At 41.6% G+C, this 20567-nt stretch overlaps 2 protein-coding genes across 9 annotated transcripts; both read left to right on the top strand.

Annotated features, from left to right (window-relative positions):
- The first annotated feature begins 627 nt into the window (after positions 1-627).
- On the top strand, positions 628-11231 carry bbx (BBX high mobility group box domain containing). 8 transcript variants are annotated; one of them, XM_072446868.1, is made up of 16 exons: positions 628-755; positions 2006-2083; positions 2844-3015; positions 3147-3380; positions 4005-4206; positions 4277-4344; positions 4490-4564; positions 4719-4796; positions 4875-4934; positions 5073-5868; positions 5947-6079; positions 6145-6293; positions 6462-6551; positions 6646-6843; positions 7349-7541; positions 7631-11231. In XM_072446868.1, exons 3-16 carry the CDS (start codon positions 2857-2859, stop codon positions 7707-7709), a joined length of 2514 nt encoding a protein of 837 aa, XP_072302969.1. In that variant the 5' UTR covers positions 628-755; positions 2006-2083; positions 2844-2856; the 3' UTR covers positions 7710-11231. The 8 variants fall into 8 exon arrangements, with proteins under 8 accessions (XP_072302969.1, XP_072302971.1, XP_072302972.1 ...); XM_072446870.1 differs by having other exon boundaries at positions 6649-6843; XM_072446871.1 differs by having other exon boundaries at positions 6145-6287.
- An 846-nt stretch (positions 11232-12077) lies between these two features.
- On the top strand, positions 12078-18939 carry vps11 (VPS11 core subunit of CORVET and HOPS complexes). The gene is made up of 16 exons (XM_072446877.1): positions 12078-12271; positions 13329-13477; positions 13579-13714; positions 14383-14546; positions 14622-14869; positions 14923-15139; positions 15298-15449; positions 15525-15711; positions 15788-15931; positions 16628-16825; positions 16907-17068; positions 17137-17270; positions 17544-17746; positions 17834-18005; positions 18070-18292; positions 18500-18939. The coding sequence occupies exons 1-16, from the start codon at positions 12130-12132 to the stop codon at positions 18662-18664; spliced, it is 2796 nt and encodes a 931-aa protein (XP_072302978.1). The 5' UTR covers positions 12078-12129; the 3' UTR covers positions 18665-18939.
- Positions 18940-20567: the final 1628 nt, after the last annotated feature.

Genomic DNA, 20567 nt, shown 5'->3' on the forward strand with positions numbered 1-20567 from the left:
TACTGAAATGTTTTTTTGTTTCATGATAATATATTTTTTTGTAATGATTCTGTTTGTGATTTGTCCCGTTGTACGTTGTAATCATTTTGCTTATAACTGAAATCATGATTATCGTACTTCAAAGATGACTACTATACTGTTAGAATCAACCTGGAGAGGAAGCATAGACCTGATCTATTTTATCATGTCATGTTTTATGACACTTAAAGCCTTTTGTTGATTAGAAGTGCCTTTGCTCCAGGTTTTGACAGAATGACACCACATTGTAGCTCAACCAAAGGTAATAAATTGTGTTTTCGATTACAACATTATTGCAATTGAATAGAAATCATAGTTTAAAACGTGAATAGCTCAGCCCCGGTGTGTGCGCAGCAGTAGTGTTCCTGTGGGACTCAAACACTTATGTCACTTTGCCTCTGATCCAAAAGGAGCTGATTAAAGATTAGATACAGCTTAGTTACGTCTACGTTTTTATGATTATACAAGAAGCATCATTTGTTATGCCGATGTTTATTCGGCTTCTTATTGACTGCCCACCATCACAAACAACAGTTACGCAGTTCTCCTGGACGTGTCTCCTGGTGGATCAACGTGAGGACAGCAGTGACTTCCGGTGCGCTCGTGCCTACAGCCGCGCGCTTGACGCCGCTGAGTGCAGCCAGTGCAGAAGTGTGTTATGATGTGTCAATAAGTTAAAACTGTGCTCGGCACCGATGATGAGAGGGCTCTGCCGTGTCTTGTGCTGGGCTTTTGAGGTACGTCCAGACATTAACCAACCGCTCGTGACAGAAAACTTGTAGTTTTATTGATTTCCCGATGTATGTGGTTCTTTAGATCTCTGTCTCTCAGTCACTGAAAAAATGTTATTATCGCTGCTCTGGACATGATGTCCGCCTGCTGGCGTTGCTTTGCATGTGTCGTAGTTTGTCTCGACATTGCATCGAAATGCCGTGTATCTGTGAGGATTGTCCTCCCGTAGTGGACATGTTGCTCTGTTATTCTTCACTTCGATCTGAAATTACAAAATGAATGGCGAAGCAACTGTTCAGAGCTGCTGACTTGCCCCTCTTCCTCCGCATCAAACGCTCCTCACACTCAGCCACGAACCTGCGTGACAGAAAAACTGTTCAACACGCGTGATCAAGTCTTTTGTTGAAAATACAAGCTTTAACTCCCAGTCCCAGATGTTAAAGAAAGCTGTTCAGTTTGAGGAACCAGTGCAATAACAGTGACACGTCCAGTTAGCAGGCTGCAGCGCTAGCAGCTAACGTAACTAGCTACTTTATTCCCAGTAATAGTGGAGGAAGTGGAGCTGCTGCTGAGCCCAGCTCTGCTCACAGATCCATGGAGCTGGACAGAACAACTCAGGTTTCATTAATCACAGAGATGTTCAGGCGGCAGTGCCAGAGGAGAGTTCAGTCACAGAAATGCCCTCAGTGCTGTACTGTACTTGGCGTTTCTCCTCCAATCCGGAGCAAGATGGACTCGCTTTCGGCTTGTCTGTCTTGTCAGAGCTCACATCGACATCTTGCACGAAGATGAGACTGCGCTTAGAGGTGAGGACGCGGGCTGTCACCAGTCCCACCATTTACACGGGGAGAGCCCCTCATTTCACACGGTTCTCGCGTGGGGAAGAGCAGACACGGCCGCTCGGCTCTGGACACGAGCATCAGCACTTTTACCTGAGAGACTGGAGCCTGTGCGCAGCTCCGGCCAGCGCGCCCGAGCACCGGCTGCACAGTGTCGTGTGAAATGCACCCGGTGGTCGCAGGGTTTGGCCTACATGCTTCCTGCGGGCTACAGGGCGGACGGCGGCGGGGACGCCAGTGATCGCCGTCGGATGAAACAAAATGTCCCGCAATAGTTTGAATCGAACGAGCTCTCGTGTTTTTGCGCCAGGCCAAAGTTGTGTTGCCTCGCTTTGTCCTGCAGCTCGTGTTTGAGGAGAAAACTGAAGAAGTGCAAATATATATAACGCATGACCAGAGTATTTTGTATTTTGTAGGTCATCGTCATTGCATGACAAGGGCTGTGGCAGATTCATCTTCATCACTCATAACAGCATTTCCATATTATTTCCTCTGTAAGTATCCCGTTTTCCACCTGACTCTCATAATATGACACACTCTTCATCTCGGTGCTAGTGTAAGCAGTGTCAGTCCATTCACTCATAGTTGTCCCTTTTCCCAGATTGTGCTGATCTGTGGGTGGAGTTCACATGACATCACGACATTTTAGATTGCCTATAGTTGTTTTTATATATTGAGTGTAGACTTCCCTCTGTGGAAGCTCTTTACTGTCTAAAGCTGTCTAAAATAGTTTGTGGTTAATATCTTTGTAATAACATCTCATATCCTCCACAAAAAATCAACTCCACAGTCAGCACAAATTAACTGTCATTTTAAATGTACTGGTTATATTGAGGACAAGATCTGATCAAAAATAATGATAGGGTCCAACATTTGTGGATTTTCAGTCAATCTAAATCTCCCATAGAGTTGTAAAAGCCCCAAACCTCCACCAGAGCATCATGCAATTCTACAACATGACTGCAACCGTTTCAGGAAACTAAAATACATTTATTTTATTGACAGAACACACGTGATAGTTTAAGTATAAAAGTAATGGTTTGCATTTTTTCTCACAAAACAACTTTGAAGAGAAGGGACACTGGTCACTTGTGTCTCATAATTGCCAAGTGCTATTCCATCCATTTCAGTGAACCTTTCATAAAACAGACAAGAATAATATTAACAAACGCTAGTTCAGTAACTTGTTAAATGTTGCTGCAAAGATGAAATGGCCCAATCCTAACCTCACGGTGAACTATGATGGGGCTGTAGGTGCGGTAGTACCATGAAGGGCGGAGGAACTGGAAAGGAACCACCAGTTGCTGGAGAGATAGTAGGGAAACGTCCCAAGCGCAAATGTCTGCAGTGGCACCCGCTTCTTTCCAAAAAGGCCCTGGACTTCTCAGAGGAGGAGGAGGATGATGATGAAGAGGAGCAGGAGAAGGTACATGTTCTGATCTTTTATATAATCTACTACAAACGCCTCACATTATGCAGAGAAATGTCTCAACATATAAGTGAAATAATCCAAACGGAGCGTATGTTCGTGATGGTTTTCTTCTGGTGTGTGCTCAGGACCAGGGCTCACAGGTGCAGTGTGGAAACCCAGCAGAAGTGGACGATGATCCCACTGAGCAGAGAGCGCGCCGGCCCATGAATGCCTTCCTCCTTTTCTGCAAGCGCCATCGCTCTCTGGTGCGCCAGGAGCACCCGCGCCTGGATAACCGAGGGGCCACTAAAATCCTGGCTGACTGGTGGGCAGTGCTGGATCCCAAGGAGAAACAGAAGTACACTGACATGGCCAAGGAGGTACGCACTTCATCCACCTCCTCCCCATTTCTATTGTCATTGTGCTTTTCTCTCCCCACAGAGATTTTTAATACATTTATTTTCTATAATATATATTCTATTTAAGGTTGAGCATTATTTAGACCTTTTTCTTGCCATTTCATCTTTAAATAATGTTCATGGTTTTGGGGCTGGGCTTATTAACGCCACATTCCGTGTTAATTAACGCCAATAATGATTTTGTAGGTGTTAATGCAGGTGTCGTGTGGTCATCAATGAGCCAGCTCTGTATTTAACCCATGTGACAAACCGACAGGGGCAGGCCTGATTGTGCCCATGCACTAGATGTGAGAAAGAGAGTCTGGCTCCTTTACTGGCACGTTTAAGCCAAGCCACAACGGCACAAAGCTGTGTTAATCGAAAATAAAAGACTAAAAACAGTCACCCAAATGATGTCAAATGGTCGGGTTTGAGCTCTTATAAGAGTGGCCTAAATATGCAGAGTATGCTCTGCATATTTAGGCCACATATTTTTTTTATTTTTTTTTAAACAAATTATTGTATGTTAATGAATTGACTATCTATAAAACAGACCTCTCTAAACCATTTGATGTCACAAATGTATTTTTAATTGGTTTATTTCAGTACAAAGATGCTTTCATGAAGGCAAACCCTGGATACAAATGGTGCCCCACCACAAGCAAACCAGTGAAAAGCCCCACCTGTCAGCCAGTGAGCAATGCACGCAAAAAAGTGTGGCCCTTCATCTCAGGGCCATGTAAAGACTCCACTGCCAAGAAAGTGCCGAAACCTGACAGCTTGCCACAGTTAAACTTTGCCATGGCAGGTTTGTACACCACTATCACACACAGTATATCAGAGCATGTACAAGTGTGACACGCTCTCTTCTACATCAGATCCTACAAAGATGGGAGGCCTCAGTATGCTGCTTTTGGCTGGTGAACACGCCCTCACAAACAGAGAGGTAAGCTGCCTTGTCATTTGTAATGCTCTTCTTTTCCAGAAGATGGCCCTAAGGAGCAAATGTAACACACTTCATTTACAACACAAGGCAATATAATATAATGAGATGTCATTTTTAAATCTCACGTCACTACTTCTGCCCCCAGGTCCCTTCAAGCACCAAACCAAGTTTACATGGAACAGTCACTGAAAGAGACCCCATCCCAGAAAATCAAACAGAGGTTTGTTTTTGTATTTACTTAATGAAACACAAATGTTTGTGCAGATGTCACTTGTTGGCACTGTGAATCATTTAGTTTAATCATTAAAGTTATACCAATGAATATTTGTAGAAAATATAAAAGCACATTCGTACTGATGTTGTTGTACTTGTAGATATTGCCTGAAACAATTGTGAAAAGAGTGCCTGATGCTAAAACCAGGGTTAAGCCCGCTCCTTCCCCTCCAGCAGAGGTATGTTTTTCTCCATTTACACCGTGATAAGCGTGCACACAAGATACAATATAACAGATCTGTTACATTCTCATTCAGTCGTCTGTGGCACCAGAAGTAAAACCATGCAGGCAGTCTGCGCTCTTCCAGCTCGCAGAGGTATCATTTTAATACATCGTTAATATACTGTAACATTGTTATTTTTACCTTCTACATAACATTGCAAATATTTGTTCAAAGTATATGTGTTAAACAATGGTAAATGATGACTTTTGTGTTCCTCAATCGTATGAAAAGATGTGTTTAGCATCTGAAGCACAGAAGATGGACTCTGAGGTTGCTCAGCCCGAGGAAAGCTGCTCCAGGCCTTCCTCGCAGCAAACTGCAGTCAAAGCTGAAGTCAAGGAAGAGAACCCTGACGACAACCCTCCATCCACACACACATCCCCTGTCTCCTCACCTCCCACTATGACTTCTACCTCCAGTGATCCCACCCCCCTGCTCAGCCTCAGCCCCCGCGTCAAAAAGAAACCCAAGAGGAAAGAAGAGTCAAAAGATGCAGAGGAAGCGGCGACTCTCGCTAAAGTCGTGAAAATGGAAAACCATCAGAAAACAGTTGCCGACCTGATTTCCACCACTATTGAAATAGTTGCTAAAGGATCGCTGCAGGAGCCGGACAAGAAAAGGATCCAAAGCAGCCTTAATTGTGGGATCCATGCTTTGCCCAAAAAGGCCAAGCCCAAAGTGAAGGCTTCCATGGAGCAGACGGAGGTTAAGGATGACGACAGTGCACAGTGCGATGAAGACAACTCAGGCCAGGAAATGGAGGGCGAAAAGTTTGACTCCGGTCTGAAAACGGAGGCACCAGACACAATCATTGAGAGGACAGAGATTCTGGACAGCATGGGTGAAGCGGAGCAGTCCTTCCTCACATCGAAGGACGAGGACAAAAGCAAAGACCACCTGAATGAAGAAGAGTCCACCTCCGAAAGCCGGGGATCCAGGAAGTCTGAGAGGAGCTGCAAAGGCGCCTTGTACAAAACACTGGTTTCGGAGGGGATGCTGACATCTTTGAGAGCTAACATTGACCGAGGTAACGGAACAACATACATTTACATATTACATTGTGACAGTACGGTGTTTATCAATGCTTGTTTATGCTCGTGTGAAGGTAAAAGAGGTGCCTTACGTACTTCTGATAATGATGCAAACTGGACTGAAGACAGCTGGACAGTCGCTCAGATGGGATCTAATAACCCCAAAAAGCTGAAGAAGTCCAAGTCCAAAGATGACTCTTCCCCCGGGTTAGTATTGTGGCGTTTGAGGACCAACACTTGATGGATTGATATTTATACATTCTTCTCTATAGTCTGGGAAAACTGGAGGAAGAATTTGAGAAGAAGTTCAACAGCCTGCCTCAGTACAGTCCCATAATATTTGACAAAAAGGGCACAGCTGTTGCAAAGAGGAAAAGGGCCGATAGCGGTGTCCAAGATGAGACCCCGAAAGCTGGTAAAGGTGACAAGAAATGCTTAATATGACTCACTATCATTAATGTATCACCATTCACCCATAATGTGCAAAGTGCCTCCACATTTTCATACTTGTCTGTGGTACGCTTCAGCCAAGTGCATGAATGTCATAAGATTGCATTTCCATTTCCCTTATTTTCTTTTGCTATATCAGGACCATTTCCATCTCTGAAAAAGACTTCATTCCACAAGATTGTTAGGAAGCATAAACTCAAAAAGGACAAGCCAGTTCCAGTTGAAAGAGGTGAACTGGGTGGTGCATGTTGTAAACGTGATTAGAAAATAGTCATATTCTTGTAAAACACATTGTTAAACTATGGCATTTTACTTTTCTGCAGTAGTGGTTCAGAGTGACCTCACCTTGCTAGACTCTGCATCAAAAGCCAAATCTTGTGCCCCAACTGCCATCATGTGCCCAGACGCCCAGGGCAGTGCCAGCATGGAGATGCTCGTAGGAAGCCAGAAGAGGAAAGCTCGGAAGACCAAGATCACTCACTTGGTGCGCACAGCTGATGGCAGTGTGTCTCCTGTTGAAGGTGAGGGTTTATGGCACTTAAACTTGCATGTAATGTCATCGAGGCCTCAAGCAAAGACCTGGAACATTATCTAGTCTTTTATGTCAATAGTAAGGATTATATTGGTTATTTATACCAATAGTGTAATTTTAAAATCTGATTTGAGGTATAAAGCTGATGTGCTTTGCATTCTGCTTTTGGACTTTGGTTTTGCTCTATTTGCTGTGAATGATGCTGCTGATGTCACGGACGAGCTCGACCCAATGTATCGTTTGATTTAGTCCGTCCAATCACAAAGCCTAAAAAGTCAATTTCCAGAAAGCAGAAGTTAACAGTGCTGCAGCACTGAGTGATTAAGAGGACTGTATCTCTACTTTTACTTAATTTGCCAAACTTATGATGCTTCATCAGGTTTATTGCCCTTACTTGCCACACTTCCAAGTGTTATATGAAAGACAATTGGATAGATTTAAAGATGTGTTTTCACCGCTCAAGGGTCGCACTTAAAAAAGTAAATGTTTTGCAGGTGACAAATTTAGGGACCTCATCCAGGAACAGGATAAGAAGCCATTACCCCCACAGAATTTATGCAATGAAAAAGGGTGCTACAGCAGTCCCACAGAAGAGGAGGCCGAGAGGAGCGCCATACCACAGGATCTTCCCGCCTTCTTTAGTTTAACAGCCCTCGCTGAGGTGGCCGCTATGGAAAATGCTCATAGGTAAGCGGGATATATGGCTTTATTTCTAACATTTATTTTTTTGAAGACTATTGAGTAAATACGCACATGGTGTATGTGTGTGGTTACAGAGGCCAGAGGAGCTTGGCTGACAGTCAGAAGAAGGAGCTGGCTCAGGCTCCAGTCCTCATCTCCTGTGCTGATCAGTGAAACTGCGGCTGCTCTGCTGAGACACACAACATGAACACTGGTAGTTGAGCATTACCCTTTGGTAGCTGAATGCCCACACAGTAGGGAGACTGGATCAAGATGCCTAACCTTCCCCTCTTGTGGTTATTTAGCTTGAGCTAGGGTTCTCCATGGAGCAAGAGCTGCTTCTCTCCCCTGCTCGTCACTATCTCAGTGTTTCCCCAAAGCCCTCTGTGGTAGGAGGGAGGATGTCTTTTGTATTCCTCTCACCCTTTTAGATGCTCTGTTAGCGCCTGTGGAAGAACCAAGCTGTTTCTCTCAGTGCATGACTCCTTTTAGAGGTGGTTTTCTGGGATCATTTTATGGTTATGCAGTTAAAAGCTAGTATTGTAGGTAAGCATTACTTCTCCAAATAGTTGTTTTTAGAAATCTTGGCTTTCTGTCACCTTGTTACCTCACACACCTACTGAGAAGCCACCTCTGGTAGAATACCTCTTTATTTATTTGCTTGCACCCTTCCGATCCTCCAGCTCAACCCAAAATTGTTTAACCAGGGTAAAAGATCATGATTGACTCACTTCCACTCGTGACATTTGCTTAGTTTTTCTCTTTGGTTCACCTGTTTTGTGCCCATAAATTATGGTTAAAATAATGTTTGAGAAGAGTAAATGTTGATGCTACTGTTACAGAGTTTCTAGTAGCCACAATATGTTAGACTGAATGTGTAAGAGTAGACTTGTGCTTACCCTTGCATCCTTGCTGAGGTTGACTTTCGCTTAGGCTCTCTGTCTTGTTACTCCTTTAGTAGTTCTGCCTGTCAGGTGTATGAGCTGATCGCTTAAAGCTGCTCTTGATATGAGGAAGCTGTTTAAAATGTCTTGAATATAGCCTTAACCTTTAGCCCTTTTTCTCACCACAAAGCCCTCAACCGGCTCGTCGCTGAATGCCATCACCATTCTAAAGTCAGTACAAACCTGAAGTAGTGAAATACAGTTTTGTTACTACTGGATCTTATTGCAGTTTGCGTAGCATATAGTTTGGTTCTTCTTCATAACTTGTGAGTGATTATTAATGATAGGTGTTTACTAATAACGGTTAGGTAACCACTGCACTAATTTGTAGTTTAAGTTTGAGCTTCTCTTTGAGTAATTAATGTCTCCTGTCACACTGTATGCAGATTTCTAAGCACATCTAAGAATCATAATTTAGTTTTTAACTGGAGTCAATGACTAGAGCTTTTATATCCGTATAAATCAATAATTCTTAAAGCCAGTTGTCATGGATGACCTCTGAACTATTGGAGAAAAGACATTCGACAATATCCACTCTTGAATTCCTTTCATATATTGGCCTTTTGAGATTTTATTGCCAGCTAATATTGTATTCTGCTCAGAATATTCCTTTTCACTGTCAGTAAAGGAGAGGTATTTGTGTAAAGCGAGTGATTTTTGTGCTTTGCTTCATTTAGCTAATCATTCCATTTCTGTTTCTTTTGACCATACCTGTGTTTCTGATGTGGGAGAGGCAGTGAGTGACAGCAGATGGACTGAAGGTGTATTTTTAACAACACTGTTGAGTGCCTAGAGCAGTTGAGAATAGCATTTGCAACAATGCCACCTCCTCACTCACTGGGTTCTCTGTTGATAAGCTTGTCTTTCATAACATGGGCACAATGAATCATTTCTGGAGGTTTTTATCCTTTTTCTTTCCAGTACATCCATACTACTTAGCTGAATTTCCAAGGTTAATGTTGTGAAAAGAGATGAAGCTCTCAGAATATAAATGCACGGAAGCTACTACCTGCGAAGCAATAGGCACAGAGACCAAATTCATTGTGTCTACATTATTGACTCATCGGTGACTCTGCATTTCACGCTGGACAGATATATTTAAAAAGCACGTACTCTATTCAAACTGCTGTCATGAAATGAAGCATTTTCTCAAAGACATTGGTAAATGTGAAATACTTTTTAGAAAAAATATTATTATTTTTTATTTTTTGGAGATTGTGCTGCTAGTTTGTGCAACAATAGTGCGGCTCATGTCATACATGAATTGACCTTTTTGGGGGAAATGTCTCTCTTTCAATCTTTAAGAAGAATTTGATGTAACGATCAACGATTCCACTTAAGTTAAAGGGAACCACAGTATGCTCTAAGTCCTTATATTATAAAATGCTATATTTATATTTTCTTGACAAAAGAGAAAGTTACATTACAATTATTTTTAAAGCAGAAACCGTTCTTCCACTGGTTTAAATCGGTGTAAACCTTTGCAAGACAAAGACAATGTCTTCCCCATCTCTATATTTGCTTATTACAAGTTACGTTTATTGACATTTGCCAAAGAAAAGGATAAGTTATAGTCAAACATAAACCATGTTTATTAAAAATTTAAGAGACCTGTCATGACGGCTGCACTTAGTTTTTTTGGTGTGTTAATCTTCAGGTAACAATATCAGCACAATTCATCCTGTATAACTAATGGGTGTTTGAAGCCACAGTTGGAATGATGTGCAACAAAAGGGCACTGCTCAAAGCCTATTTTAATACTTGCACCTTATGACCCAAACCAAAATCACAATCTTGAAAGAGATATAAAATTTTTACCCAATACAAGAGTGTTATGCACAGTAATTATGATGCTTATATGCTTAATTCTTTTCCAAGAGTCACACATCTACAAAACAGCCATATAGCTTAACTAATTTTCCAAATCCCATACTTTTTTCTATAGAAATGCGTCTATAAATAAATTCCTAGATAGTTACCTAAACGACTATTGTATCCTTTTGTGCTAGAACTGTCTTCTTGAATGTAATCATTTTGTACCTGTATTTTTCTAATGAGTCTTGATTGTACTGTATGTATGCTATGATGGTATACTGTTCCTTAGGTGCATACGTAGTTCGTTACAGACAGTTCTCACGAGAAGATGGCTGCAGCACTGCATTGTGGAGTAAAGGACTTCCTATGATGTGTGATAATTTGACTGAAATCAGAGAGATTTTACTGTAGCGATGGGTCAGTTGATCCATCGGGTTTGCTTTGTTTTCTTGTTTTTGAACATATGTTGAGGTTACAGGACAGTTTATAATGGGCACTCCTGCAGTCAGACTAATTTGAACTATTTGAATGCTTGAGTTTCAATTTATTTATTACTGTTCATTTTATAGAAGTAGTTGAATCACTAATATAAATTGATTATGCACCCATTTATACAAACATGTATAAGATTATCTTCCCTTTACTGGAATGTAGATCATGGAGTTGTTTTCCTCTGTAAGTTTGTACAACTTGTGCTTAATTGTATTAATGTTAATGAGAATCACAAATGGCAGATATGTTTGTTGTTTATAGCAGCCTTGCCTTACTGGAACCCCTGCTTAATGAGGGATCCCTTAGCCGTCCCACCTTGCCTTTCCCATCCCACAATTATTGTGTCATAACACTGTTTGCTGATGCAACTGTTATTTCTTTTACACTTAACTGCTGGCGCAAATATAACTTGTTGAACACCTATTAAAATAACATCAATAATCAATAGCCTAAGAGTGTGTTGATTATTTTTTTATTTGAATGTCATACATTAGAATATGGGCGTACACATTTTACCTACAAAACCTGAAATTTGCATTCGACAACATTAGACTTGCATTTTTGCAATAGACTTGCATTTTTGCAATTGTTAAATTACAAATGGTTTTCTGTATGCCTTATAACTGCACATACAGTGTGTATTGATGGATCAAAAGAAATTGAAATGTTTAAAGGGGAAGAGTATAATTTTAATTTAACATAAACATGACAATTATCCAGTCAAGTTAGAGATTCTTACAGTCAAACTCAGACCTGTATTTTAGTGTCCTCATACCTTGTCTTATACTCATTAAAACGTGAAGACCAAATTAACCTGTCATTATTATTACAACCAGAAAGCAGAGTTGAGCCTCACATAAGTCAATTTTTTGTTGCCTGTCCCAAAGCCTAAATCGGAGTGTGGTTAAACCAGTATGTACACTCACTCTGATCTGAATAGTCACTAAAGCTCACCTGCTCTGATCCTGAATCTGAGCTTCCATGGCCTGTCCATCCTGAAAATAAGCTAAATTTGTACTTATGTCCTCAATATGCATGCAACCCGGGTTCAGTTAAGTTGCATTGTGTAATTTTTAAGGAATTTGGTCCATCTGAGTAAAATAGAAATGTGTGTATTTTTCCTCTAGTCTGTACTATTTGAATCGAGTTTGCCCTAGTTACAGCTACAACTGTTCTCCAAATGAACATTTACCACATAAGGAAGTATAAACAGATCCATAATCAATTAAACTCTAGCGCTCCCTCTGCTGGCGAGAGTGCGCAACAAGCCCGGAGCTGGACTACAGTCACGTGATTTGAAGTCACATGACCGCGACAAGACCTCGACATTCACTGCGATTAAAATGGCAGCGTTTTTACAGTGGAGGAAATTTGTCTTTTTTGACAAAGACACTGTCAAAGACCCTGCGGAAAATGGGATGAATTTCGCGCTTCCGTCCGGAATCTCAGCCTGTGACTCCGGCCGGGGCCATGTTGTTTTGGCAGATATCCTTCAGCTGTTAGCCATTGTTATGCTAGTTCTGACCTAAATGTAAAGCTCCAAAACCTCTCGATTCACTTTTGTTTCACTGCAAGTTTTTAAAATGTTATGTCACTAGAATGTTCAAAATGCTGCAAAATGAAGTAGCTCATAAATCAATGTCACATCAGAGCAAAATGCTAATTATTTTAAGTATTTGTTGTTACAAAAACTAAGAAACAATGTTGAATTTCCAGTGCAGAGGTCAGTTCGTTTGCTTTTCTGTCACAAAGGATAGATGCAATTTTCTCAAGTCTCAATTGTATTTGGGCTTCACTAAAATTATCTTTATTAATTACATTCAATCTTTGTTAAGGACACAGGTGCTGATTCCACATATTAGTTGTGGTAAAGTAAAACTAGTACAAAGTGCTACATTTCTGTCGTAATCTTCTTTTAACTAAACAGATAATGTAAACTACAACTGCAAATGTCTTTAACCAGGCTGATGTCACGTATCATTTACCAAAACCTTGATTTTTCATTGATATGTTGACGTTAATCCCAGTCTTTGGGATCTATACAGATTACCGTGTGCATCTATAAAACCTTAAAGTGCCTATGACGGCTTGGACTACTCATTGAATTAAATGCAGTTAAAATATACATACAAATATATTTATTCATCTCAGTATTATACCAATTTTGGCCCAGAAAATACATTATTTTAAGGAATAAGGAATCTTGTTTCACACTAGGAAATTACCCAGCACACACTGGGCCAAAACTCGGCTAATGTCACAATTTGCTTTATTTGACGAATTAAAATGAATTATAGCACCCTTATTTTGTTGAATTAATGTTTAGAGGATCCAAAAAGTTGTTTATTTTGTGTAAATTATGCATGAACTTGGAATGGATGGACTGAGTGGCCCTAGTGCAATGTCACTTCCTGTCATTTTCTACAGATGTTTAAACTTTTCCCCACAAATGGCAACTTACCTTTGTTGGACTGCTGTGTGACATCAACCATGCCACTGTCACTCATCTTGAATAAAATGGTCCTTAGCCGCACGTTGTTACATATGGATGGGATGATCTGGCTCTTGTCTCGCTCTCTACAGTTAACTTCCTTTCAGGCGTACAAGCTGCGAGTTACACACGTGTATCAGCTCAAACAGCACAGCATCCTGGTGTCAGTGGGGCAGGATGAGCATGGAATAAACCCTCTTGTAAGTGAGCACATTTAATCAAAAAATAAAAAGCCTTTTGATAGTTTGATTACTCAATATAAAATAAAAACAAATTAACTACAGTATTTATATAATTTAAGGTAAAAGTGTGGAACCTGGACAAGAGAGACAGCGGAAATCCACTTTGTACAAGAATATTTCCTGCAATACCTGGAAATAAACCAACAGAAGTGTCCTGCCTCGGTGTGCATGAGAATCTCAACTTTATGGCCATTGGTAAGTGATTATTTACATTATAACTATGTTTATATGTACATTCAGGTTGTGTTCATGTGAGTTTATAACATACCATAGTTGAGCTGGAGGTCAGGACACAAGTCTATGATCAGATTTGTTGTTCTGGTATCTCTGTATTTACTGGGACTTTCCACATGAAACAAAAACTGCTACTTTTCACAATGGATTCAGAAACAAACACATGACTGTTGAGATTATTCTGGTAAATTTGTGATAAGGTTATTTTTTCCTAAAATTGTAAATCTCCCATAAAGTTTCATAGCCGCCTGCCCCTCCTAAGCAACATACAGAGGGCTTTTCCTCATTCAAAAGATAAGATTGTTGCCATTTATTATTTAAAACCAATTATCCAATGTATGTTTCATCATCTGAAAACCATGGATTGTTGCTCAAACTAAATGAGCCTTGAATGTCACTGGTCTATGGTTCTCAAACTTTTCACACCGAGCACCACCTAAGATAATATTTGACTTTCCGAGCCCCGACACGTCCAAAATCGGACTAAATTATAACTAAACCGGGTCTAAACTGTGGATATGGCAGATCAAACCAATGAGGAACAGATTTTTCTAAAAAAACAAAACAAATATTCATAGCTTATTTAAATCGTGAATCCATATTGTCTGAAACGTTCCCTTTGCTAACAGGTTTCACAGATGGCAGCGTGGTTTTGACAAAAGGAGACATCACCAGGGACCGTCACAGTAAAACCCTGACTCTACACGAGGGAGGAAGCCCAGTCACAGGCCTGGCTTTCCGTCAAGTGGCTAAAGTCACCCACCTCTTTGTTGTCACTCTGGAGAAAGTCTATGTAAGTCATTTAAAACTGAAGAATAAACATACACATTTCAGGTTGTGTGAATTGTTTTCCTCTTCTTTGTTTCAGTGCTACACATTGTCCAACAAGGAATACCCTAAACTAGAACTGGACACGCATGGATGTGGCCTTCGCTGCTCGTCTCTTGCAGACCCCTCCCAAGACTCACAGTTTATCGTTGCTGGGGACGACTGTGTGTACTTGTACCAGCCAGACGAGCGAGGACCCTGCTTCGCCTTCGACGGACACAAGCTTTTGGCCCATTGGCACCGGGGATACTTGTTCCTACTTATCAGAGACTCCAAGTCCCCTAACAAGTGAGCAAAGAGTAACCGTCTATTCTAAGGAGGAGCGCCTATAGTAAATCCAGCCATTCTTTTTCATTCAGCAGGTCGGGATTTGGAGAAAACTCCCCTTCAGAGAAACAGATACTGACTATTTATGACCTGGACAACAAGTTCATCGCCTACAGTGCCTCTTTCGACGATGTGATCGACGTTGTGGCAGAGTGGGGCTCTTTCTACATCCTGACCAGAGACGGGAAGATGTTTGTGCTTCAAGAGAAGGACACGCAAACTAAACTAGAGGTCAGTCTGGACACGAGAACACTGAAGATGTATGGTAATGTTTGAGTTGATTACCGGCCCATGATGGAATAGATGTAGAAGTTGCATAAATAAAACAGTTGACACTCCTGCTGCAATATTTTCTGATGTTAACTACAAAAAGAATCATTTCTTTTTAGATGCTGTTTAAGAAAAATCTCTTTGTAATGGCTATAAACCTTGCAAAAAGTCAGCACTTGGATAGCGATGGCTTGTCAGAGATTTTCAGACAGTATGGAGATCACCTGTACCTCAAGGGCGATCACGACGGCGCTATTCAACAGTACATTCGGTAAGTGCAAGAACGCCAGAGGCTTTCCACTGTCACGCCAGTCACTTTTCACTGTTGTCTTCGTTCTTTTCCCAGAACCATTGGGAAATTGGAGCCCTCCTATGTCATCAGGAAGTTCCTCGACGCACAGAGGATACACAATTTAACCGCGTATTTACAAGCGCTGCACAGACAGTCTCTCGCCAACGCTGATCACACCACTCTGCTGCTCAACTGCTACACAAAGCTGAAGGACAGCTCTAAACTGGAGGAATTCATTAAGGTACTGGATTTAAGATCACTGTATTGCATCATCAACAACCAAGAACAAAAAAACGACTTCACTTTTCCCACCGCAGACCAGTGAAAGCGAGGTCCACTTTGACGTCGAGATCGCCATTAAGGTTCTGCGTCAAGCCAGTTATCACAGCCATGCCGTTTTCCTGGCTGAGAAACATAAGCATCATGAGTGGTATCTAAAAATCCAGCTAGAAGACCTGAAGGTACTGAGAGAATTTCTAACATGTGTACCAATAGAAAAGAGAGTAAACCGTAGACCTCCTCCTCCTCCTCCTCCTCCTCCTCCTCCTCCTCCTCCTCCTCCTCCTCCTCCTCCTCCTCCTTCTTCTTCTTCTTCTTCTTCTTCTTCTTCTTCTTCTTCTTCTTCTTCTTCTTCTTCTTCTTCTTCTTCTCCTCCTCCTCCTCCTCCTCCTCCTCCTCCTCCTCCTCCTCCTCCTTCTTCTTCTTCTTCTTCTTCTTCTTCTTCTTCTTCTTCTTCTTCTTCTTCTTCTTCTTCTTCCACCTCTTCCTCCTCTTCCACCTCTTCCACCTCTTCCTCTTCCACCTCTTCCTCTTCTTCCTCCTCTTCCTCTTCTCCTCCTCCTCCTCTTCCACCTCTTCTTCCCTCTTCTTCTTCCTCCTCCCCCTCTTCTTCTTCCTCCTCTTCCTCCTCCTCTTCTTCTTCCCTCTTCTTCTTCCTCCTCTTCTTCTTCCCTCTTCTTCTTCCACCTCTTCTTCTTCCTCCTCCTCTTCTTTTTCCTCCTCCTCTTCCACCTCTTCTTCCTCCTCCTCTTCTTCTTCCTCCTCCTCCTCTTCTTCTTCCTCCTCCTCCTCTTCTTCTTCTTCCTCCTCCTCCTCTTCTTCTTCCTCTCCTCCTCTTCCTCTTCCTCCTTATCTTCTTCTTCCTCTTCCTCTTCTAGAACTACCAAGAAGGACTGCGTTACATTGGGCGTCTGCCGTTTGATCAAGCCGAGAGCAACATGAAGCGTTACGGCAAGACCTTGATGCACCATGTTCCTGAAGGGACCACGCAGCTTCTGAAAGGCTTATGTACCAATTACCAGCCCAGTGGAGAGGCCTCAGACACCATCAGTCTGGACAGAAGTCGTGTTTATAAGGTCTGTTTACCCTCATTTAACTAATATGACTCCTGTAGCAATCCGTTTTTCTTTTTCTGAACTTGTTTTGGTGTTTTTTAGGCTAATTCTGAAGAGTTCATTCCGATTTTTGCCAATAACCCCCGTGAATTAAAAGCCTTCCTTGAACACATGATAAAGGTGGAGCCTCGTTCTTCTCAAGGAGTTTATGACACTTTACTTGAGCTCCGGCTTCAGGACTGGGCCCACGAAAAAGACCCTGAGGTTCAGATTATGAGCTGACAGGACATTTCTAAATAATGCCAAATGTTGACTGTTTCTGACTGTTTCAGAGAAAGAATGTCCTGCAGGGAGAGGCACTGTCACTGTTGAGGAGCGACCACACCGTGTTTGACAAGGCATTAGTCCTTTGTCAAATGCACAACTTTAAGGAAGGCGTTCTATATCTTTATGAAAAGGGCAAATTGTGAGTAACTTCTCCAATTATAGTTTAGTTATTCATTACACTTGGCCACTGTTGAAAAAAACAGCAAACAAATAAATAAATTATTATTTAACATTTGTAAAAGTTACATATTTAAAGCCTACGTTGTAATAATTTTCTAATAATCCTAATGTTCAGATAATTCAAAGTCATGTTTACGGCAAATCATGAATAATTTCCTTTCTTAATTAAAGCCAAAATTACTATTATTAAAAAAATGTCAATGATGAACTGACCCACTGTGTTTGGATGAAGGTACCAGCAAATCATGCACTACCACATGCAGAATGAAGAGTATGGGAAGGTCGTAGAGGCTTGTAAACGCTTTGGGGACCAGGACTGTTGTCTGTGGGAGCAAGCCCTTGGATACTTTGCCCGAAAAGAAGAAGACTGTAAGGCCTACATAAGTGAAGTGCTTCAGCACATTGACCAGAACAACCTGATGCCCCCTTTACTGGGTTAGATTATATTCTTTTACTCATTATCACACATCCTTGTCACGTGAGTTGGCCAATAGTGGATATATTTTCCCTGTGTGGTTGCAGTGGTACAGACATTGGCACACAACTCTACTGCCACACTGTCAGTCATCAAGGATTACCTCATCACCAAGCTTCAGAGGGAAAGCCAACAGATCGAAAATGATGAGCTCAAAATCCGTCAATACCGTGAGGAAACGGCTCACCTTCGTGCAGAAATAGAAGAGCTTAAAACAAGGTGGGGGGAAATGAGTTGTTTGACAATAATTATGTGACATTAAAACATTTTTCAATTTCAATAGTGCCAAGATCTTTCAGAAGACCAAGTGCAACATGTGTAACAGCCCCCTGGAGCTTCCATCGGTTCATTTCCTGTGCGGCCACTCTTTCCACCAGCACTGCTTTGAAAGCTATGCAGAGAGTGATGCTGAGTGTCCAACCTGCACTCCAGAGAATCGCAAAGTCATGGATATGCTGCGAGCTCAAGACCAGAAACGAGACCTCCATGACCACTTTAATAATCAGGTAAGCCACAGCGTAAGTGCGAGTGAAATCAGATGTGACTGCGCCCTCTGGTGGACACATCACCAAAGTAAAAACATGGAGGCGCAGATGTGCCTTCTGTATCTGCTTGCATATACAGTTTTGGAGAAAAGCAATTATACATAAAGACAAAATAACATTTCATCCTCATCACATTTCACTAACAAATGTCTCTTTTCTCCATTCTAGCTGCGTGCCTCTAATGATGGTTTCTCCGTGGTGGCTGACTACTTTAGTCGAGGTGTCTTCAACAAGCTCACACTGGTCACTGACCCACCGGGCAGTAAAAGTGTGGGGAGTCTTGAAGCGGACCTACAAAGAGATCTTCTGATTCACACCAAGAGGAACAACTAGAAAACTATTGCTCTGGTCCAAATACATATATTATATTTGTGATCATCATTATATTGACCCAAACTGCCCGAGAGTCCCATTTAATTGGCTGCTTATATGAATGATGACAGATTGTGAATAAATGCACATTAGGTGGACCTTAAATATTATTTGTAAAATAGGCTTACAGAATGTTTACGTGTAGGAGGGTAGATTGTTTTTTTATTTCTTATTTTATTATGTTGCTTATTTGTGGAACAAATAATTTCAATAAATGTACAATAGTCTCAAGCAAACACTTGTGCTGCTTTCTATCCACAAGAAATCACACTGATGATGGATGTTTTCTGACACCACACTTTTACTCTCACTTGAGCAATATTTTTTACTTGAGTTAAAGTTTCGGTTACCCTAAGTTTTACGTCAACGATATTAAATTATGTGAAAATGTGTGTTTCTTACACCGCTCCTCCAGAATCTGATTTTATCTTTATTTTTTTTCAAATTTGAATTGTCTTCCCTTTGAACATGCCATATTTTGTACATTATTTAATGTTATGTTTTGGGCCTTTCAATAACCTTTACTTCAAATTACAAATAAAATATTTTTTAAAACTTAAATCATTTCACAAATGTATTCTTGAGTAAATCAATTTAATATTATTTAGAAGTAACATCACGCAAACTTGAGTATAATTTTGCTTACTCTGCCTGCGCAGGCTAGCTCAGCATCATCTTCTGCGCTTCATGAGGATTGGTAGTGTTACATTACTGCAACCTACGTTATGTTGTTGTTGTTGTTGTTGTTTTATGGCGGTTGGCATCCAAGTGTTGCATTACCGCCAGACTTTATTCCTCAGACTTTGTCGTAGTTGTTGTTGTTGTTGTTGTCCTCAGACTCTGTCGTAGTCCGTAAAAGTACTCCTTCCATTGCTTTGGTGTTACAAAGCCCATGAGGTCATGATATGTCTTTGTGACTAGAATAGTTGTTGTTGTTTCAGAGACCGACCGGCTTTATTCCAGGGAGACTCTTCTTCATCTTCCTCTCCTTCTTTGACGTTCGGTGCTTCCACCGTACAGCTTTATTCTTTAGGCTTCATTCTATAGGCTTTAATATTTCCACTGATGTCGCTGCTTGGTAGCCGTGCGTCTACGAGACTGGGCGAGGACAGGAGACCACCCCCACCCCCATCTCGTCACTCTGATCACTCTGACTCCCCACAAGCAGACCCCCATCACTCCGACTCCCATTTAGCGCCTTTAGCCTGTTTTCTATATCTGCCCAATCAAGCTCCTTTGTTCCAAGGAATCTCCCTGCAGCTTTAGCAATGATCCTGATCCTTTCAGTTCTGCTTTGAGTCTGAGCAGCACAGTTTACAACATCCACCATAAAGAGTACAAAATCCTCTCTATCCACAACCAGGGTATTCTCATTAATTCTGGAACCTGCACACTTGGGACCTCCACTCTTGAAACCTTCACACTTCTTGGGAGCCACGCTGGCCTTTCTCATTTCGCCCTGGCTGGGAGCAGCGCTGGCTCCTCTCTCTGTATTTATTCTAAACTCGTTACTTGAAACTTTCTTGACTGCATCTGCATAGGATATACCTTGAGAGACCTTTATTTTCTGCACCTCAGCAGCTCTTTTGCTAAACCTGCATCCCCCGTAGGCAGAGCTATGTTCTTCCCCACAGTTACAGCACTTCAGTTTTGCACCCACGTCACACTTCCCATACTCGTGGTCTCCTGCACATTTACCACACCTTTGCCTCCCTCTACAGACCGCTGCAATATGCCCAAAGCGCTGGCACTTAAAGCAACGCAGGGGCGGCGGAACATATGGCCTGACGCTATAGCACATGTACCCAATGAACACCTTACTAGGCAGGCACCTCCCTTCAAGTGTTACCATTACCGACAAGCT

The sequence above is a fragment of the Eucyclogobius newberryi genome, unplaced genomic scaffold (assembly GCF_026437365.1).
Source record: "Eucyclogobius newberryi isolate DKJ021-1_F unplaced genomic scaffold, fEucNew1.0.hap1 SCAF_15, whole genome shotgun sequence".
Classification (NCBI taxonomy): Eukaryota; Metazoa; Chordata; class Actinopteri; order Gobiiformes; family Gobiidae; genus Eucyclogobius; species Eucyclogobius newberryi.